The sequence below is a fragment of the Uncinocarpus reesii genome, genomic scaffold, assembly GCF_000003515.1.
Source record: "Uncinocarpus reesii 1704 scaffold_2 genomic scaffold, whole genome shotgun sequence".
NCBI lineage: Eukaryota > Fungi > Ascomycota > Eurotiomycetes > Onygenales > Onygenaceae > Uncinocarpus > Uncinocarpus reesii.
Window position 1 is genome coordinate 3727096 of NW_003052499.1, and position 21916 is coordinate 3749011.

The window sequence follows — 21916 nt, forward strand, 5'->3', positions numbered from 1 at the left end:
ATCGGATTTAGAGCCGTTGGCTTCTCATCCAGGGGCCTTGAGAGCCCTCTTGATATCCTACTGTTTGCCTCAAGGGGTTCGACTCCATTGCGAGGGGCAATACCCTTGGAACCGCCAGCGGCTGCATTTCGATGAGACGGTTTCCCCTCTCTCGTTTGCTTGGTTAATTCCAGGTACATGAGCTTTTTACGTGGATTCTCTACTGGAGACGGAAAGGCCATTGCTCCTTGAACCCCCTGAAGCATGGCCGAGATTGACTTTTGATTGCTCTCGACAGTTTTCCTTGATTTGCGGCCAGACTCTGCACGGTTCAATGGAGTTATCTTCAACGCACTAGCCGGTTGAAAGCTCAGGGATACGTCATTGGGATCCTCCGTGGCTACTGCGTGCTTTGGTCTGGCACGGGGTCTATCGTTCTCCTGTTCTATCTCTGCTGGAGGAGACAGTTTTCTTCTTTTGGAGGGCCGGCCCGGAGTATGTCCAGTGGTATCTCGGCCGGTTTCATGCCGTATATCAAAAGGTGACTTAGTTGGCAGCGCTGCTTTCCCTATCGGGGTACGATTCTTCCCTAGCAATTCGTTCAACGACTTGGATTTAGCCGTCATCAGTGAAGGGGCCGGGGTTTGTAGAAATGCTCTCCTCGCGGGAGACGCTGCCAAGTTCGATTTTCTCTTATCCAATAGCTCGGACAGATCAGTCTCCGTCTTCTCTAAGCGTTCTCCCACATCCACTAGAACACCCCGCTCTAGCTCTAGCTGGTCCCCATCCTGAACGGTATTGCTCTCCCGCATATGCAAATCCCCCACAAAGTCACCGGATGTGCCATAGACCATCACCCGCCGATTGAATGTATGAAAGCGGAGGAATCCATCCTGCCACCGCTTCGCCTTGCGTTTCAGATCGTAGGTGAACAGGCATTGGAATTTGATGACGGGAGCGGTGCTTTGGCTTGGCAGAACGGCGACGGAGGTTGCGGCCCGGAATGAGGTGCCAGAGTCCATAGTTTTCCACAGTCGAGAAAACGAATGTTGGGGGAATCAAAGCCCCAGGTCGTCAGACTGACACTTGTCGTCGGCTGTTGTTTTCTATGGACGACCGCGACTCAACGCGTCGAAAGTGCTTAGTCAGCAACACCGTCCATCGGACTAATATATAAACCAGGGATGGATAAATGTGCTGCGGACGGAGAAATAATGGGCGGCTTTCCCGCAATTGCTCTCAGACACAGAAGCAAAGATCTTGGTTTGAAACAGAGGAGCGACTTGGGTGTTGGTTCTTGGTGCTCATTGTTGTGTCGCGGACTGATTGGCAATCTTTTACTCTGATTGTTGATATATAATTCATCAATTGGCGTCACAAACGACGCATCGCTGAGGATGTCTTTCTCATTGACGAAAGCCGTTTGCTGTTGAAGCTGTATTTTTACTCCGTAGTTTGTCCAGACGGCGAAGGGTGGGACATATGGTCAGGGATGTGGTGGTTGGATCCGCGTCCGCCAAATAGCTTGGGTGGACGGAGTTGTTGGTTAACTACTCATTAATAGTTTATGTTACTCTTGAAAATGCCGTTTCAATCTCTGATCTCCAACCCTGTGCAAGCCGGGAGCATCTTCCTCGCGTGGGCTCAGTGCCAGGAGCTGGTTGGCGGTCGGCCACACTTACGCAAGCTTGGGATGCAGATGCGTAACAAGCTCGACTTGCGGCCCAATTAATAGACATATTAATGTAAACCAACTTGACGTTCGAGACATCAAGCCGTGTTGGGTGCGCGTCCAGAAAAGGCCAGGCTTCTTCCAACTACTTAACTACAAGTCCAGGCGGAGCAGACAATTGCCATCTCGACGTGCACTTGGGAATTTGCGTCCCACCACCACGCCTTACAGGAGAAGTGAAACGCCCAAGGCCGAGCAGGGATCGCCGTCACGGTGACGCACTTTGCTCGCAATTCTGTCCCACATCGTCTTGTTGTGCCGTCTTGACTCGTCCTTTGCTTCCGCGCGTGTCGTCGTTCGATTCTTCGCCTCTCCTGGACTCGAAAGCCAGCCTCTCTCCCCACAGCTGGCGAGAGCCCATCTCACAATTGAAGCTAGCGCGGAGACCGTCGAGACCTGGGCTACCCCCCGGATAAGCTGTTGTCATCATGTTGACCATGCACAGGCAGTTTGGAAAGTTGATGAAGAGGTCCGCTGATGAAAGCCAGGTGTCGGTGCTTCTCAAAGACTTTGACAACGCTGATAAGCTCCTGACCAAGGTACGAACGCGCGAGAAGTGTGCTGTTGCTGTGCTTGTTCTGAGCGGTGGGCTAACATCTCACGTTTCGTCCACACCTAGATCATCGACTCAAGTAAAGCATGGAGAGACGCATGGTCATCCATCCTCACCTACCAAGCGAGGCTACTTCAAGAATTTGAAACGCTCTATCAGCCAATTGTTGGCTCATCGGAACCTACTGCCCATCCACCCGCCATAACCCCCGAGGCTACTTTGGCGAGGACTGCTCGACTCGCGGAGGAATATGAATCCCTACGGACTGATCTCTTGGAGGAAATACAAAACGTGGATACTCGAATGATCAAGCCCGCGATGGAGGCGAAGGATTATCTACAACCGATGAAGAAAGTGATGAAAAAGAGAGAAGACAAAAAGGTTAGGGTATCCCTGTTTTTTGATAGCCAGCATTGGGGGACTTTGTATGTGCCACGGGCTCATATCAAGCTTCCCTGAGATTCTGCTTGATCAATTGCCTCTCCTCTTTGACCATAGAATGTATTTGGAAAGCAGTCGCGAGAAAGCTAACTCTTATGAGTATCTAGCTTGATTATGAACGCTACCAAAGTAGAGTTGACGCAGCACGGAAGAAATCGAAACGGTCGGATAGGGAGAATTCGGCTCTCGCTAAAGCTGAACTAGACCTGAACAAAGCGAAAGAGGTGCGCATCTTCTCCTGTTGTTGGATAGCCCGATTAACTATAGTGTAGGAATATCAAGCGGCAGATGATCATATTCGTTCTCATTTACCCGGCCTTATAGCTGCCACATTTTCCCTACTCCCACACATCCTCTCCGCTCAAATTGAAATCCAGAATACTCTACTCGCCCTATACTACACGTCACTCCACAACTATTCCTCGGAGCAAAATTTCCCATCTCCACCGCCTGCCATGGATGTAGTGATCCAAACCTGGGAGCGGGATTTCCTCCCCACGCAAAGGGAGGCGGAATCAATTGCCTGTTTGTCACACACTAAACCCGGACGGCAGCCCAGAATCTCGGATGAGCATAGAAACGGCGTGATATCGAACGGGCTAAGTGCGCGCCATGGCGGTGCCGCTCCTACTATCCGTAAACCATCTCTCTCCCCGGTTCGCACAATGCATGCACCTCCGAACGTTCCAACAGATACCCGACCGCGCATAAATGGCTTCCATACTGCGCCAGCAGGAAATTTAACGACAACAACCACTATCAGCCAATATTCGCCCCCAAGAATAAGCCCAACTCCGTCTGAATCGACGGACCATTCCGCCTACTATACCCCTCCGCAGCAAAATTATACACATCCAGTTTCGCGAACCCCCCAAATCTATACTTCTGCGCCCTCGGCCGCAATGGCTTCAATGGCTGCAGCTGTGGCGAAGAAGAAGCCTCCACCGCCCCCGCCCCCACGGTCGGGCTCATCCTACGCCCGTTTTGTCACTGCACTCTATGATTTTGATGGCCAGGGAGCAGGTGATCTTGTGTTTAGGGAAGGTGACCGTATCCGGGTTATCAAGAAGACCGAGAGCACTGATGACTGGTGGGAAGGCGAACTCCGGGGTGTAAAGGGCAGTTTCCCTGCCAATTACTGTTCCTAAATGGAGTAGTCACCGGGCTTTCCACTACTTTCAGATGTCGTCTTGTAGTTCAACTTTCGTTTCCTCTAGGTCATGGGCGGAAAAGGGGGTTGGAAAAGAAATGGGAAAAATGGTAGCACTTCTTGAACTTTTTGCTAATCGCGGAAAAATAGGAATTTAGGACTTGTTCTGGGGAAATAATACGGGAAAGTCATAAAAATCGAATTGAACCTGAGCTTCAAGTGAAGAAGTATGGCGGTCATTCATATGGAAATAATTCCCTTTGTTTCATTTTGATTTATTGCTTTATACCCTCCTCAATGTCAGTAAGCCGAAACTGCTGAGGTTAGAGAGAGATCTACTCATCTATGAATATATCCTCACATGAAATACCTTGCGTCTTTGTCTTTTTCTCAAGTCTCCACTACATGACATCCTTTACCATTAAGGAGCTTGTCAGTAGCTCACACGCTTTAAGGCCTAGGATGGAGTAACGTCCTGGACCTACAAAACATATCGCCTGTCTCTTTCTTTTACTAAATCATTTATTGTGTTTTTAAAGGCAAATCATGCCTTATGACTTGTTCCGAATTCAGCTTCTGCTCACCAAGCGACACCGAAATGAAGTACAAGAAATACCATTTTCTCTCACTATTACAGCTTCTCCAAGCAACATCCTTACTCTAGCAACTAATTCTGTTCTCGGTGACGTTACAAGCTCGAATTTTGCGATCCTTGCTGTTGACTATCAACTCAGGTCAGGCTGGACCATTGATGAGTTCCAATCAATCAGTACAATATAAGGAAACTGAATAACTTCTGCAAAGCTGATCGAGTGAGTGCGTAAGAAATTCCCTTTTTATTTTTTTTTCCTGCTTGTCTAATTTTGCCCTTTTAGAATGGGATTGAACTCCGGTGTATTGCTTTGCTGGAATGCTGTATGGCTATTGGATCTGAAGCGGAGCATTGATATTTCCCTTTCTAGGAAAAGGACGGACTGCTATGCTGATGAGCCAAACACAAGAGGAAATAGTCTTTGCTTCTATGAGCAGGAATTGACTCCTATAACTAATGAATGCTCCACATTCCTCTCGGATCGAAAACTGGGTGGCTCGGCTCCCCGAGCGATTACGTTTGTTCACCCTTTGTTACGGACGCTGAACTCGCATGCCAGCGCGGAAGCCATGGAAACCACGAAACGGGAAATGGGGTAGAGAGACCAATGTCGCTGCTCTCACTAACCAAATATTCACGCTATCTACCTACCTTGTACACGAGCTCGCAAAGAAGTCCAAGCGAAATGAAAACTACACACTATCGAAGCCTCCGAAAATCTTACAGACTCAAAGTGACGCACGTTAATAAGGCTTTCTCGCTGCGCTTATTATAAAGCCCGTTGCGAACTAGACCTGTTGAGCTTCGACAGTGCCAACAAGACAAAAACCTATATCAAGCAAACAGGTTGCGTGCAGCCAGAAAAACGGCGCCAATACCAAAATTACTCGCAGTATCGAAGATGAAGAGAGAAAAGTCTATGAAAATTCCTCAAATGTTAGAAATACTCACTTTAGCTCTGGCTGCAGAAAGCCTCAGGAACAATTTTACTCATCTTGTTTCCTTCTCACTGCGGGCGGTGCTAAGGGAGGTTATGGAAGCGAGAAGATGGTGTCCTGGGTTCAGAAATGCCGCTTCAATTCAGCGCTAGGATTCCTGAATGGTTATATATTCAGTTGAAGGAGCAAGAATAGCACGGATTGATGGATGGCTGACACCTCGGATTGGTGTACTCGTACGGAGGAAGTATCTCGCAAACAGCGGACGAAGAATTTGACACTGAGGAACCGGGCGAGGCAATCGAAGTTGAGACTCCTACCCCGAAGAGACAATGCCGTCGGCCCAGTACCCCTACACCATTATTCCGAAGAATCAGATGCGTAACCCGACCAAGTCCAACTGAAAATCGTCAGGAGCACCCTCCAAAGGGTACCTAACCCTTTGAACCCTTAGGAAACACCCCGGAACCCGCATCGGGCGTTCGGTTGATGAACTCGTTAATAGCCTCCGGACATGCAAAATGCAAGATGTTTGTGCCCTAGAACAACGTCTGGCGCTGTCGAAGACAAAGTCGGGCAAATTCTACAGATACTCCTCCGTATTATGCTGTAAATAGAATAATGATAATCAGTCTCAGCGATTTATTATTATATAGAGTGACGCCACACAGTTCAAACAGTGCAAACAGACCCTCAGCTTCATCCCTGCCAACGTCAACCATTTGGCAACACGGCAACCCAGACAGACTCGTTGATTTTTGAAGATATAACATATTCCTTCTGAGTGGCTTCGAACTCTTGAGGTATTGAGGATGGCACCCGGGTGGTTATCCGTTCTGGCCTTGTCAATGTGCTGAGATGAACCCCCAACTTTCTGCAAGGGACCGCCCATGACGCTCTGAGCCGATAACCGCTTCGCTTGCAGAACCCTGCCGGGGCTCTTTCGTGATGAAGCTTCTCTTTATCAAAGCATCCTACTCCTTCGTGTAGCTGGTGCATGTGAGTCCTGGCCCTGGCAGTTTGCAACCACGTCAATGCTACATTACCAGGCGTTCCTTTCAGCTCACTGTGATCGAGAATGGTCGATTTACGTCGGACTGGTGATCAGCGGATTCAGGGGTAAACCCCGAGGGTCCTCAGGCCAGGATCACCGGCAGGGGCATTCCCAGTCAGGATACGGGGTATGGAAGACAAACAGCCGATTCTCATTGCACTTCTTTTAGTGCCAATCTCCTTGTTCAGCGGTACCGTGGGATGCCACTGGAACGGGAAAGGTGAAATCCTTACGAATTCTCGGAATTTTCTATTATTCTCGATTCCAGCGGCTCAACTGGCACTATTATTGACCAACGGTCGACAATTTTTGGGGCTCGTCGTCTGATTCTAACAAGCGAGAGCGTGAAAGCTCGATACAATATCAAAATGGAGATGCGAGCCCATCGATTCTGGTGCGAGAGCAAATGGATGATAAGTTGTCCCCTGCACTTTCTGCGATGCAACTGGAATTGTCACTCGTCCCCGCGGGAAATTTCTGGATGAAAAATCCCCGCACTCCGGAAGCCTGCACATTCCTATGCAACGTTAGACCGCGCTATGTGAGGTTTTGAAAGGAAGTGATTCTTTCCCGCGACAATAAAACCATGTTAGCCCAGCCGGAAGGAGAAGCTTGACAGCGCGGCGCTGTGCTTATTTAAAAGGAAGCCGATTCTCCCGCTTCTCTGCAGGAACTGCAAATTTTCTTATCTCCGATAAGACAATTGTCTCTCTGTCTCCCGAATCCACACACGGGGCGTGTGTAGGACGGCTGTCCGGCCTTTCGACCTGAGTTCTTACTAGAGCTGAAACGCCCACCATGACGCGCTTCAACCAGGCCTTCTTTGGCCTTTTGCTTTCTCAAGTTTCTTTGGGCCTTGCATCTCCCTCCCAGGAACCCTGTGCTCAAGTGGCTGCTGCCCAACAGAAGCAATGGCAAGAAAACCCGGAGGGTAGGCTACCTTGCGCTCTATGAAGCCTCGGCGATTGCCATTCACAAAAGCACCTGCTAACCGGTTGATAGCTCCAAATTTCACTGTCTCTGCCGGGCTTGCTCAGGCCTGTCTGGCTTCAGTTCCATTCAAATCGAAGGATGCACTGGAATTGATTGACGGATTGGGCTATTTCTGGGACTGGCAAACAACCAAAGACTATGTGAGGAACCCACCACGGGGATACCTTTTGCCACCAACCGATCTCGACGGCGGTCTTAGAAGGATTCGCCATAAAGCCGCCCGCAACGGCTATAAAGGTGAACTTGAATTCCAATTAGACTTGGATACTCTGGTCAGATCGGTGCATGATGGCCATTTCAATCTTGGACTGGATCTTATCACCACTTTCGAGTTCAGGAGGTCCGAACTTGGTCCACTTGTATCCATTTCGGAAAATGGCAGAAGCTTCCCCAAAGTTTACTCGCTATGTAAGGCTTATTCTGGTTCTCTTTTGATCATTTGACATTTTGCTGATGTGTTAGAAGATGACCTGCAAGGTCGTGCGAAGAAGCCATCGGCTATCCGAACAATTGATGGCGAAAACGCAGCAAAATGGCTGACCGAATTCTCTTTCAAGGGATCTTTCCAGGACCCAGATGCCCTCTTTAACGGCGTTCTTTATACCCTCCCACGCACAAGAGTTAGCGGTCTCGGCTCCTTCTTGACAAGCCGTGCCGTTCTCACAGGCGCAAAGACGTCCGTCAGATTCGAGAACAGAACTACGATGGAATATGACAATTTTGCCAGGTCCTCTGCTAACTTTACCGGGGTTACGGATGGCAAGTCATTTTATGAAAAGTTCTGCACCCCTTCGGTGTCAGCTGCATCACTTTCAAGTTCTAGTGAAAAGCATTCGCCTTTCATGACAGCAGATCCGGGATTCGAATCCACCACCGCCGTGGTGGCCCCGCGCTCTAACCCTGATCTAGAGCCGATTCGTGAGTCAACAGATGGCGCTGTGGCTGGATATTTCCTCAAGGGTGAACGATCCAACGTTGCTGTACTTTACCTCCGAAATTTTGTTGGCTTCGCACTTAATGCCGACCCATTGTGGGAATACAGTGATACAGTGACGAAGTTCTTGGCGGACTGCAGAGAAGCTAAGAAGGAGAAATTGATCATTGATGTGAGCGGCAACAGAGGTGGCACGATTTTCCTAGGTTACGATACATTTAAGCAGGTAGGTTTTGACCGGTTTTACCCAGGAAGGAATCTTCTAACGGTATACAGCTGCTTCCAGAAGGGAAAATCGAAACCCCTTTCAATCTCCGGGCAATTGAACAGTTCGATATCATTGGTACAAAGGTCAACCGTCTCCTCGACAACCCAAGTGATCCCAAAGCCCCTGCAGCCGAACGGGAGCGAAACGATATCTTCGATATCAACTCTTATGTGGATGTTGACGGCAAAAAGTTCGACTCCTGGGCTGATTACTTCGGACCAGAAAAGGTCGGAAGGTTCAAGTTCGCTAACCTTGCCTACTGGGATTTCCATAATGAGGAAATGTCGCTGAAGGCTGGTGGTCTCATTGTTTCCGGCTACGGAAACCGCAGTGACGTTGCGCCTCAGGCCTTCAAGACTGAGAATATGGTTTTGGTGACTGACGGCATTTGTGCATCCACCTGTGCAATCTTTGCGGATTTGTTGAATCGCAACGGAGTAAAATCCATCGCGACTGGTGGCCACGGCCGATTCGGTCCCATGCAGGCGGTGGGCGGTGTTAAAGGCACCCAGGTCCTCACTTTCAGAGAGCTCTGGGACTCAGCCCAGCGTGTCTTCGCGGAGTACTCCACGCCCGAAGAGCAACAAAAGTTGAAGAACACCCAGCTTGGCAAGATGATCAGCAAAGGAAAGTATGTGCTGGAACGCTTGTTAGATGGCGGCCACGGAGGTCGCGTCAACTACCGTAACGCAGTGTACCCCGATGATAAGGACCGCGTGCCTCGGCAATATGTGTACGAGCCTGCCCATTGTCGGATGTGGTTGACGAAGGAGGCGTTGCTTGACACCAACCGCTGGTGGACAACTCTTGCCAATGACTGGTGGGGAAGGAAGTCCCGATGCGTGTTTGGCTCGAGGCCAAAGGCGTAAAACTTGCTCGGGCTGTGTGTTTTGATATTGATTGGGCTCCATTGATTTGGATCATGCGCAGGATGGTAGCGTACATAATGAACTAGTCACCTACCTAGTATTCTCTTTTATTTTTGAACGGCAGGATCCATAACTATCCCATTCTTTGTCCAAACCGTATTCTTTCAGCCAGCCTTATTGAGAACCAACTGAATCATCAAAAGTGTTAACAATGAGAGGATACATTGCAGATGCATACAGTGAGTTCCCAGTATGATGGATATCGCTGGTTTTGTGGTCGAATGGCGTAAGCTCTATAATTACAATGACAGAGCGATGGTGATAAAGAACACGGCTCAGCATTGATTTGCAGGCACCGGATCGGCTGTCAGAAACCGAATCGGCAGTTGGCTGCGAACCTTGAAGCTGCAGGCCTGAATATATTGATGCGCGTACGTGGACGAGAGCACGACGAGCTGGTACGCCGACAGGTAAATCTCGAAAGCAACGAGGCAGGTTTCTCAGAGATGGTGCACACTTTAATAATCAGTTAGCTGATATCTAACTACAGGTCCAGGGATGGGGCTTGCTTTTACCACGCAGGCATCAGACATCATGTGCGGGGTGGGATCAAAACGGCCAAAATGGAGTAAATCGGCATGCCAGTAGACTTCCACGAGTTCATCACGGAGTAGTTACGTATTTATATCGAGTTGGCTGTCTCAACGTTGCTACATGGTTTATACCTCACTAGTTAGTCGTTGGACCTTGGACCTTGGTTCATCACTTGAGACCAACCTCCTCAGCCACTCTGTTGCCCTCATCAGATCAACTGTCTCAAGCAACCATTCAGTGATGACGAGCACTCTAACCACTTTTACCCTCTATTAAACCCCCAGATTGATGAAGGATTGCGCAGAGGCCATTGGGGCTTCCATGTCTTCCCTTTCATCCTGCTCCCTCTTCTGATTAATGGAGAACAATGCGAGTGAATCCCCTTCCGCCGCCTCTCCCAATGGCCTCAAGATCTTCCCCGGGCCAAAGCGGAGTCGGACCGCCCTGAACGAAGCAGACCATTCGTATCCTTCGGATCAATCCTCAAGGACCCCGTCCCTCGACATCCGGCCCGCCACGAGTCATGGCAGCAATGCGGCGCCGACCGGCCTGGCAAAACTCATACCTGGCGCGAAAAGAAGGCATCGGAAGAAGGCAAAGGCTCTCAACAGTGACGGCCTGGCCAATTCAAGCGAGAATTTAGGGGAATCGAGGGTTTCGCTGCCAACACTGGAGGTGAATGAGCAACGCCGCAGATCGATGACCGACCCCGGAAGCAACCATGGGACCGATGATTCAGAATCTGAAAGGTATGCAGCTTTCTTTCTGCGCTATTAGCCTACGTTGGTGGTATGTGCCACCAGCTATTGCAACGCTTTTTGCCTGACATTTGCGGAAATACTTTAGCCACCCTTCCCACCACTCTCATAGTAACCACGATAACGAATGGGGAAGATCTCCGCTTATCACGATATCAAACCCATCCATCGATGAAAGAAGCCAAAGCGCGCACGACTCAGCTTTAGACAAGTTGAATATACTACGTTCGTCCACGATCGGAGCTCCCGCGCATGACCCGTCGGCAAAGGAAAGCATGGGCTCAGCGGCAGGCCGGAAGCTGAGAGACGCGTTTAATCCGCGGTCTTCGAACAGAAGCTCCAACTCTAGCCCAGATAGGGAATCGACTAAATCGTCCGGAAGCAAGGGCGGGAAAGGGTTCCTAGATTCTGCGGTCAGGAAGACAAGTTTCTCGTCCAAGAAAAGCAAAAAGGGCCTGGAGGATATCCCGCTAATTCTACCCCCTCCCAAATTCCCAGATGGCGATACGCCGAAACCCCATCGTCAGCTTCCGCCGATTGATACCACGCCGAAAACGCCACCGTCTATTGCAAGGCCTCCTCCTGTAACCACAACTGTTACTCCTCCCACTCCAACACACCCCAAGCCACGCGATTTTGATACTAGAATGGTAGATTCCCCCGAGTCAATGACGAGCTCTTCAAAGCTCCCCGAAAATGCTGTTCTCAGTCCTTCCGGTAATATGATATCTCACCGCCGTGTACGGTCGGCATCGGCTGCTCATAACCCGAGTAAACTCTCGAATTCAATAACCGTACCCCCGACGCCCATAGACGAAAACAAGGTTTCTGCGTCTCGACATGCTCCAAGCAACCTGGTTGGGGGTGGGTTTTTTTCTACAATGTTTTCAGCTGCGCAAAATGCCGCATCAACTCTTTCCATTGGCCTGAATCAAGGACGGACTCGGAATGGCACGGATTCTGTCGATACGGAGCAGCATATGAAGCCGAGCCCAGCAGAAAATGAATCTGAGTCGTCGTCAAGTCAAGATAACACGCTGGAACAGAAGAAAGAACTAGCGATCGATACTATGGGAACGGGAGATTTGGACTTTAGCCACCTTGGCATAGATGCATCAGCGGGCGGAGTGGTAACCACACCAGACGGTGTTGTATTCACAAAGTCTGATTACGTTGGACCCTCGCGGAGAAGTACAGTCTCTCAACGGGATGAACTAGCCTCGAGAATCGAAGACCTAAGGGCAGCACGCGCGGTATCTATGGCGTACGAACGCCCCCCTCAAAGTGCGGGTTTACCGGGTTCCACAAATGAAAACCAACCGCCAGATGGGCGACCCAGTGCTCCTTTTTCTGGTTTCGGTAGGAGTAGTGGCGGTGAGCGGACGCCCCCTACAGCAAGTATCGCTGAGGGAGACATTGCTCAACACGTCAAGCGCAGTGGGAGCTTACATAGCCGCCGTGGTATCCGCAGGAAGCGGGGCTCATCCACAGCCACTGCTACCACCATTGGAGCTATTGGAGCGGCTCTGGGTGTTCCAGGCATTAATTTGAGTGTTCCTCGGCTGACTGGTTTTGCTGTGGCTAGCAAGAAGAGAAACCGAGACTTCCATCAGCTATTTAGGAGTGTCCCGGAAGATGACTATCTCATTGAGGACTATAGCTGTGCGCTTCAAAGAGAGATCATTTTGGCCGGTCGCATCTACATATCAGAGGGCCATATTTGCTTTTCTAGCAACATCCTCGGGTGGGTTACTACCTTGGTGATTGGGTTTGATGAAATAGTGGCCATTGAAAAGGAGTCTACGGCGATGGTGTTCCCGAATGCTATTGCTATCCAAACGCTCCATGCACGTCACACTTTCCGCAGCTTGCTCAGCAGGGACTCGACGTATGATCTCATGGTGAATATTTGGAAAATAAACCATCCAACTCTCAAAAGTTCGGTCAATGGCGCACAAATTGAACAGGGAACCGGGGATAAAACCGAAAAAGCAGAGCTCAGCGATGATGAAGATGTATCGATGTCTGACGACGAAGAAGAGGTTTATGATGAAGACGAAGAAGGCGGCGCGGGTAGCAATGCGGAAGCGGCCGACAGCACCGTTGCTAGCGACCTTTCTGAATCGGGGAAACGATTTATTCGGAAATCGTCGACAATGCCAGTATCTGCGACTGCCTCTTCTCAAGCAATTTCTGTTGGCGCAGCGGACGAATCTAAAGGCCTTGATAAATCAAAGGGTCTGCCAGATGGCACGGCGCAATTTCCTGGTCCGAGAAGCCATGCCCCTACTGAATTTACTGATCCCTCGGGCCGTTATGACAAAGTTGTCAAAGACGAAGTTATTCCTGCTCCGTTGGGGCAGGTTTATTCTCTTATCTTTGGAGCAGCATCCAGCTCCTTTGTTTCCAAATTCCTTGTTGAATACGAGAAAGTAACAGACCTACAATTCGAGGAGGACAAAACGGGCCTTACCGAGGAGAATAAGACCCGATCATATACATATATCAAGCCGTTGAACTCTACTATTGGCCCAAAGCAAACGAAATGCATCACCGTGGAGCAATTGGATGTTTTGGATTTAGAGAAAGCGGTGCTAGTGACTCTAACAACACAGACCCCAGACGTTCCGAGCGGCAATGTGTTCTCTGTCAAGACGAAATATCTTCTCACCTGGGCCCCGGGGAATTCCACCCGGTTCTTTATGTCCTGTAATGTGGAATGGACGGGGAAGAGCTGGATTAAAGGTACGTGTCTCGAGTCGTTTTTATCCCTCCCCCCCGGCTCTAACATGTTCTTCTTGCAGGTCCCATAGAGAAAGGTGCCAACGACGGACAACTCGGCTACGGATCCAATCTAATTAAAGCTGTGAAAGCTGGAATTGCCCCCAAAACGCGCAAGGTGACTTCCAAAGGTGCCGTCAAAGGCAAGATCAGACGCGCAAAAACAGTCATCTCGGAAACTGGTTCCAACGATGGCGAGTCTTCAAAGTCTGTACGTGACAAAGCTGCCAGCTGGGGCTTATTAGAACCGTTGCGAGGCCCTCTTTCTCCAATTACGGACATCTTCTCGCCATTCTGGAGTCCGAATGTCGCTATAGTCGTACTTTGCAGTTTGCTATTTATGACTTGGTTCCGTTCTTGGGAAGACATCGGGAGGGGGACGGTGGCCCCTCGAACAAGGTCCCGTGGGATCCCTTTACATCATCTCTCCATCCCTGAAAGGCTTCTCGCTTACGATGAGTTGTGGGCAAAGGAAGAGAGCGAATTATGGGATTGGTTAGAAGACCGTGTTGGAATGGAAAATCTCGTCATACCCGTGGCAGACACCGACAGAAGCTACTCGAAACAAGCTCATCGTGATGCCGAAAACAGGCTGCGAGATGAACGAATGTCGGAGCGGGAAATTGCAGATGCCATTCGCGTGACGCAACAACGGTTGGAGACACTACAACAAGTTGTCGAGAGGCGGAAGTCCAATCGCCGCCAAACTAAGAAATAGAGGTCGACTTACCGCCAAATAAGTTTGGGCTGTGACCATCGCCATGGCATCTATAAAATATTCCGCCTGAAAACCATCGCTTGATGGCAGTCAAGCTAAATCGATTTGGATTTGATATCATTTTCCTTGTTGTACCACCGAGCTGAGCGTTCCCTACAGATCCCTTTTGTTGTGTTTCTTACTGTTTGTCGGTGTGCTCATATGCTAGGGGCGTTCCAAGAAAAAAAAAACACGGGCATCTTCCTTTTCATTGTATGTGTACAGCATGCTTCTGCGAGATTCAGATTTTGCTTTTGGTCGGTGCAACTTTCTCTCCTTCAGATTTTACATAACGCCGATGACATTCCGTGTATAGCACCTTATACTCTCCTTCAATGATTTGTTTGTCTTTTGGCACACTTGCTATGTTCCTTTCTTTTTGTGCTTCTCCTTTCATGGCCCCTGGCGTACGGTCCAGTATATAGAGAGTAGTTCAGCGTATAGCGATTTGCGGAATTGTATTCCTCCAGGTGATACGTAAATGTTCAGTATAGTGTGGCTCACGGGGACCCAGCATTGAGACTGGCAGGGTAGAAGAGGCGGACTCCTGCTCCGTATGGCGGAAACACACTCATGACTAGGGGCGTTCAGGGTGACGAGGTTCTCATAAGATCCTATCAAACTCGTGCTCGTTGACTCGAAATAGTGGCGATTGAATCATCGAATGGGTGAACGGGATGCTAGAGACTAGTCTCGGGTTGTTTTAACCTCATTAACTAAGCTCAACGGCAAATTGTTGATTCCTTGATTATCTTTCTCACTACAAAAAGACACTCACTCTCTGTCACTGAATGGAATGGCACTGTGAGAACAATCAATCACTCCTGCAGGTGACGTGGTGCCAGGTGAGGCAGAGGGCAGCACAGATTTCATGGTAAGAACCTGAAGACTGGGAAACATCCCTTGTTATTTTAAGAAGTCAACTACGTGAATGCAATCAAGGTCTCCAGACAGCTATTGTGACTCTTGCCCTGCAGATTTTGAGGCATAACTATCTGGATGGAGCGGCCTCAATGATCGATCAAATGTGGCTGCAGGGCTTGGAGCCCTGTTCATCAACGTTTTTCTAGAAGATCATCCCGATTCACTTGGTCTCATTTCTCGGACATTGGCCTGCCGATTGGATGCCCAGAGACTCGGCTGCAGGTCAAGTTCCGCAATTCGCTGCACCGGCTCGTCTGACCTGCGGACACCCAGATGCCTTTGTTCCAATTTCTTTCTCGACGGCTTCTCCAAAAAGCGTTTGGGCTTTTCGAATCTCAGCATTGGGATTCGAACTTGCTAGATCCCTTCTAGCTACCTAAAGTAGTTAGTCTTGCAGGCTTTTGGCTGCAATTTCGCTTCATGATCTTCTAAGCAGCTGTTTGCAGGCAGCCTTTTCAGCAGCATTGGCTCGCTCAACCGATATCTCGAAACAAAATTTTCCAGCGCTGGAAGAAACCCCTTTCAGAAGCTCATTGTGCGACTTGCCGACTGGTTGCATTGAACCAACGGCATTTTGAAACAAGATGGAGGTTCTGCTTGCATAGAGAATGGGAGAATCCCACAGCGCATGAACCTGTGCTTTGCAGAGAGCTGAGAGCTCTCTCATTATGGGGATATTGAATGAAGAAAGGCATCTCCATCCAGAGTGAAAAAAATTCTTACTCAGTCGAGTGTTGGCTAGCTGGAGGATATCGTGTCTGATTCTTTTTTCTTCATATCCCATCCCTCACTTGGGCTCTCAATTTCCATTTCTTTCATCTTTTCCCCCATTTCTTTTTTTCATTTAATCTTGTGCTTCTTTGGTTCGGTGCTCTCAACCACAATTACGCCGAATCTCTGTTTTACTTTTTCGCCATTATGGCTGGTATCAAGGAGCTTATCGTCGTGTTTGTGACCTTTTCGCTTTGTATTCACTCGGTTTTGTCCGAGAATGGGACTTATCACTTCACCATCAAGCAAGTTCCGAACCCAAAACCTATTGCTCGCTCTCCAGAAGATCTCTATTCGCGAGCGTTAGGCAAGTATGGCTATCAAGATCACTCTCTGGCAGCGCGTTATCTTTCGCGCACGAACAGCTCTGTGCCTGCAATTCCAGAGCCCGACGATGAATCGTTCCTCAGCCCCGTCAGAGTTGGCAGCCAGACGATGCTCGTCAATATTGACACTGGTTCTGCTGATCTGTGAGTGGCATGGACCTCTAGGCTTTTGCTGGCGACTTCTGGAGATCGCAGTTGGCTAACTTGCCCTATACAGCTGGGTCTTTTCTTCGCTTTTGCCAAAGGAACAAAGAGAAGGGCACACTTATTACACTCCGAGCCTCAGTGCAGTTGAATTGAAAAACTATACCTGGGAGATTCTGTATGGAGATGGAACTTCTGCCCTCGGCAAGGTATTTAGAGACAATGTAACACTAGGCAGCATTTCCGTTGGACAGCAAGCAGTTGAAGCCGCCACGAGTGTTTCTCCTGCGCTGGTTGACGATAGGAATAACAGCGGCATCATGGGTCTTGCATTTGGCACACTCAACAGAGGTATGTATATCGCGTAGCATCTTTTGAGGAGCCTTGTTATCTAATCACTGTGCAGTTAACCCTGTGAAGCAACGGACCTTTTTCGAAAATGCCATGCCACATCTGTCAGCTCCGGTGTTCGCGGCGTCGTTGAAACACGGCGCTCCGGGGAGCTATGATGTCGGATACATTGACAGACAAAAGTATACCGGCGAACTTAACTACCTGCCCGTGAATAAAACAGACGGGTTCTGGTCCATTGAAGTAGCCGGTTATCAAGTCGGAAACGGCCCAAAGATTCACCTTTCTTTCGAAGGAACTGCAGGTAAGGCCCCTTTTCCCAGCACCAAATGACCTTAGACACCGGCTTTTAACTCACTCTTTCACGAAGATACCGGAACCACTCTCGCCCTTCTCCCAGAGCAGGTCGTACGCGCCTACTATTCACAAGTCCCCAACGCAAAGCTCCACAACGGAAGACTTTGGTACTTCCCCTGCAATACCAGCCTTCCGGACCTTGGCCTGATGATCAACGAACATTACACCGCCACCATACCCGGACATTATATTCGGTATAAGAATCCGACCCCCCGGCTGAATAATGACTGTTTTGGAGGCATACAGGCTGCGAGAAACGGCGCGGTCCTCGGGGCAATGTTTCTCAAGAGCCAGTATGTGGTTTTCGACTATGGAAAGTTGAGAGTGGGCTTTGCGCCTCAGGCCAAGGGAAACGCGACTGCTCGTGCCAATGTTGGTCTCAGAAACGCGCTTTGACGGGGTTCGAGTCGGTTTTTTTCTAGATTAACTGCGTTGTTTAGCTTTTATTTGGTGGCGACGCGGAGTCCTTGAGAGCGGAAATGGAGGAGACCTGATTAGAGGAGTTGTCAGCTGTCGTTTTATCTACATGGGACCTCCTAATTAATGATAAAATGTCTGCCACTTCTGTTGTAATGTTCAAAGTACTCTTTTCTGCGGCTGTTCCAAATGAACTGTTTTCTGCCCCTGCTATTGCTGTTATCAAAGATTTTGATAGAATCAAGTTCTTTCTTCTTTCTTCTTTCTTCGCATGAGACTTGTCAATACTATATCCATCCGATCCCACCTTATTCGGAGTCCGATATCAAAACTATAGAACAACAGGGCGCCCATAAGTGGAGCTGAAAATCGACTTCACAGATTTAGGGCACCTGCTTGTCTGAAACAACCTTAATGCTGGCCATCAAATTGAAGGAAATGGACAATTCTTACAAACGATTGAAAGGGATACTTGAGTTTGCATATAGAAACAATTCGCAACGAGGTTCCTCTGAAGCAATGAAGACAGAGCGTCCACCGTTGCTTCCCCTCCGAACTTCCCTCGCAATGCCATTGTGCCACTGCTTGTCGTCACCATGCGAATAGCCGCGGGACTTTTGCATGCTCTGGTAGGTGATCAGCTCAAAAGCAAGCTTAAACGGTATTCAACGGGAACTTACAGGGGTACGTGAAGTCGGGTGCCAGGGAAGTAGGCTTGCCTTTTCTCTGGTCTCTGCAGCCCTACAAGTTAAGGACCACTAAGCAGTGCTGAAGGCTTGGGAGAGACCCCTATAACTACTGAAGGACCAAAACATATGGCGGCGACCTCTTTAAGAGAATCAATTCTCCAAAATCAGAATGGTTCTAGTGATTTTATTCCCATTAATGTTGCAACAGCTCAGCCATTTCAAGATAAACTGTCTGAAAGCTCAATGCTGCAAGTCCATCATCTTGCTTCTCATGCTCATTGCTGCATCATTCAGATAGTACAGATTTTATATCATAATGTCCTCAGAAGCTTGAACAGATTTATAAGAAAGAGAAAATCAAGTACTAAAGAAGAATTGTTAAATTAGAAAGAATGGCTTTATGGAAAAGAATTCAACACAGTTGGAATCTCTTGAGAACTCTCTTATAGATCTTACCTACGTGTCTACGCCGCACGACGTGGACTGAGATTATTGGAAAGGCCCATACAACGAAACATCACTGCCACTGGTGCATGGGCCTTCAAGTTCCAGTCCCCCTCCCTGCTACCCAGACCACTAAGACGTCCGCTCCATGAGGAAAGCGTCTTGGCAGACGATGCTGGTCGGAGGAGGATATTCGGAGCCTAGCATGTTGCCGCCACAGTAATACTGCAGGAGAGATGGAAGCGAAGGACCAACCTGCCAATGGGGTCACATATTCGACTGTCGCGGCCTTCAACCTCTTTCTAGTGACCATTCATATGCATCGCTCCCAATTCGCAACTTCTGCTGTGGGAATTCCTTCAGATTCTTGATAAACCACTGCTTCCGGCTTTTTGGACCCCTAGAGCCGTTTCTGTGGGGTGAGCTGCACTAAAGTATGGGTCTCGGGGGAACGGGCGGACCAGCATCTGGACTTGTATTTTATTGGTCACTAGCCAGCAACTTGGGACGGCGAGGTATCACACAATTAGCGAATCGGCGGGCGCCTTTTGAGCTTTGAGAGGCCTTCGAGTCGGGTTCAAGTACGGACCCCTTTCGTGCAGCTTTCGTGACTGCGAGGCTCTCGGGATCGGGGGGCCAAGCCAACTCTTTATGCATGCCCTGACCAATCCTTCATGCAGCTGCCTTCTATCATCTGGGCTCCTTCTCCCTTCAGCATCGAGCATAGTTGTAGTAGGACACCATGCACTTGCATCAGAGCCACTCATCTGCATAACAGAGCAGATGACCGGGCAGAAAAACAGTTGAAACCCTGTAGCCCCGCGTCTGCAGGCTGAGATCTTTCCAAATATGTTGTCTTGCATATCTATCCAGAGAGCATTTCTCCCCGTAAACTTGCCTCAGCAAGCCGCCATCCACGATCCAAACTCCAGCCGGAATAACTGGACCATAACCCTTGGATCTTGGCTCTGCGTGCAGGGCGCTGAACGACGCTGGCAACAGTGTATGGCTTGATTGATCTCCTAATGGCACTAAGACGCGTCACCTACCCGAGCAACGAAGGTGCAAATGCTCTGAGGTATTATATATTTGCCCAGCGCTGGATACTGGCACCGCGGCGGCCCCCATCTCTCGATCGCTAGAACATGAAGGCCTTTCCGCATTAGCACCAGATGGTCAAGACAACCACCAAGTTGCCCAAAACCAACCACAGGTTCTCTATTGAGCGTGATCGCACTGTGTCCAGGACCCAGTCTCTCTTCGATAACGTGGTGGGCCACTTCCGCATCAATAAAACTCGGCACCACTGGGTAGCAGGCTACTCAAACAAGGCAGTAAGAATTGCTGTATATGATTCCTCTATGAAATAAGTGGGCTAACACCACAACTGGTGAAGATGCCGCGAAATACACCAGCAAGCCTTGCCATAGAACATGGCTCGGGTGATGACACAGCACATCTTAGTCGTGTGGCACAGAGACTCTGCAGCATCCTCAGCCTTTTCGGACAGCCTGGATTTAGCAATGACCTGGATGTTATTGAGAAAACCTATGCAGATGAAATAAGGGAGCAGAAAGATGTTTCTGCGCTTCAAAGGTCTATCTGCACAATTTGGCAGGTCAAACAACAAGAAATAAGCGAACTTGAGGAAAAGATCTCTGAGTTCGAAAAGCAAAAGTCTGAGAATGAAAAGGCTGTCAAAGCTGCAAAAAGGGAACGCGTGGAGCTGGAGAAGCAAAAGAAAGATTTAGAGAGGGCTCGTGGGGAAGAGAAGTCGAGAATGGAGGAAGAGAGTCGAAAGAAGCTACAGGCGAAGGAGAAGGAACTCGACAAAGCCTCTCAAAAGAAAATTGAAAAGGCAAAGGCAGATATCAAGGCAGCATATGACACGTTGAAAGCCGACAAAGAGATGCTCGAGAAACAGTCCTCAGCCTCGGAAAAGGCGCTGAAAGATGAGATCCATGATCTCCAACTGATAAAGAAATCGCTCCGTGCCGAGAATGCAGAGTTGAAAATTAGACTGAGCGCTTGGGAACCTCATCTTGGTGTTGCCAAGATGTCCCCTAGTAACTAGTATGTCAAATTTGGACGTTTTGATGCCGACTTCTTGTTTATACTGATTTGTTTTGAAGCCGTGACCGCCTCCGCGAATTGTCTGAGGATATCAACAATTTCGCTGAGCGATACTTCGATGCGATTCCGGAAAATATCGAGGTATGTGTCCATCATCAACGCCGAGTCCTTTTCAGGCCAATTTCTGAACTGCAATTAGATCGTCGGCTCATTGGGCAAGTATGAAAAGCTCTCGGAGGCCAGCCCAATTTTTGAGTATACCTCACTGTCGGCTGCACCTATCTCCAAGTACATGAGAAAGGCCGCTGTTCGACAGTTCATCTCCACTCGGGTGGTCCTCATACTTGAAAGTCAGTTGCTTGTTCAAGAAGGCCAAACAACCGCGGCAGAGTTCTTGCAAAATATCTCCGCAAGTTTGGATCCTCCTGTTCGAACAGTTTGGAAGACCATTACTGCCAAAGGGCTGGACCAAGTTCCGGACTTTTCCGTTGACACGTATGCGCAGCGCTTCGCAGAGCATACGCTTGGTCTGCTTCAATCCTTGGTCAAAAATAGCCGGGATCAAGTTGTCGACGACCTGAAGAAAATTTTCGCGGTGGCTCTGAACATTTGGAAGACCAAACGGAACAATAGCGATCAAATTGTCATTAACAATGCTCCTGATCCATCAGATGGTGTATGGCAGGTCGACACACAGCAATCACTTCTGATAAATGAACAGAACATTGAGCCAAACAAGAACCGCCCACAGTGCAAGAAGCCGAAACCGTTCGCCCTCTTTCCCCAAGTTATTGGGGAATTTGAGAGTGATAGCGGGGACGGTAAGACGACACGAGAGATTTTGCACCCGGGGATCGCGCTTTTCTCTGACTCCCCGGTATATAATTTAGCGTTGGACGATATGGAGGAGCTCAAAATCCAGTTCAGGGGGCTCCATCAACGTCACCCATCCTCGCCCATTTCCCCCCAGAGTTTCATAAAATTTTCAATTCCAAATAAGCTGGGTACGAATGGTATTGCCTCATAA

At 49.0% G+C, this 21916-nt stretch overlaps 6 protein-coding genes across 6 annotated transcripts in view; 5 read left to right on the forward strand and 1 right to left on the reverse strand.

Annotated features, from left to right (window-relative positions):
- UREG_04250 (uncharacterized protein) overlaps positions 1-1001 on the reverse strand; it is a gene marked incomplete at both ends in the record, with an annotated part of 1576 nt that extends 575 nt beyond the window's left edge. Inside the window, one exon of the mRNA XM_002544687.1 lies at positions 62-1001. Within this exon, the coding sequence (XP_002544733.1) occupies positions 62-1001 (940 nt within the window). The remainder of the gene's footprint in view (positions 1-61) is intronic.
- A 1138-nt stretch (positions 1002-2139) lies between these two features.
- UREG_04251 (uncharacterized protein) lies at positions 2140-3853 on the forward strand (the record flags this gene model as incomplete). The annotated part of the gene is made up of 4 exons (XM_002544688.1): positions 2140-2250; positions 2331-2645; positions 2813-2929; positions 2978-3853. 4 exons carry the CDS (start codon positions 2140-2142, stop codon positions 3851-3853), a joined length of 1419 nt encoding a protein of 472 aa, XP_002544734.1.
- A 3384-nt stretch (positions 3854-7237) lies between these two features.
- On the forward strand, positions 7238-9503 carry UREG_04252 (uncharacterized protein; the record flags this gene model as incomplete). The annotated part of the gene is made up of 4 exons (XM_002544689.1): positions 7238-7370; positions 7442-7840; positions 7898-8592; positions 8643-9503. The coding sequence occupies 4 exons, from the start codon at positions 7238-7240 to the stop codon at positions 9501-9503; spliced, it is 2088 nt and encodes a 695-aa protein (XP_002544735.1).
- Positions 9504-10454: 951 nt separating this feature from the next.
- Positions 10455-14354, forward strand: UREG_04253 (uncharacterized protein; the record flags this gene model as incomplete). The annotated part of the gene is made up of 3 exons (XM_002544690.1): positions 10455-10846; positions 10968-13600; positions 13660-14354. The coding sequence occupies 3 exons, from the start codon at positions 10455-10457 to the stop codon at positions 14352-14354; spliced, it is 3720 nt and encodes a 1239-aa protein (XP_002544736.1).
- A 1881-nt stretch (positions 14355-16235) lies between these two features.
- Positions 16236-17662, forward strand: UREG_04254 (uncharacterized protein; the record flags this gene model as incomplete). Its single annotated transcript, XM_002544691.1, has 4 exons — positions 16236-16558; positions 16632-16909; positions 16965-17213; positions 17280-17662. 4 exons carry the CDS (start codon positions 16236-16238, stop codon positions 17660-17662), a joined length of 1233 nt encoding a protein of 410 aa, XP_002544737.1.
- Positions 17663-19988: 2326 nt separating this feature from the next.
- UREG_04255 (uncharacterized protein) lies at positions 19989-21916 on the forward strand (the record flags this gene model as incomplete). The annotated part of the gene is made up of 4 exons (XM_002544692.1): positions 19989-20150; positions 20213-20889; positions 20949-21030; positions 21089-21916. The coding sequence occupies 4 exons, from the start codon at positions 19989-19991 to the stop codon at positions 21914-21916; spliced, it is 1749 nt and encodes a 582-aa protein (XP_002544738.1).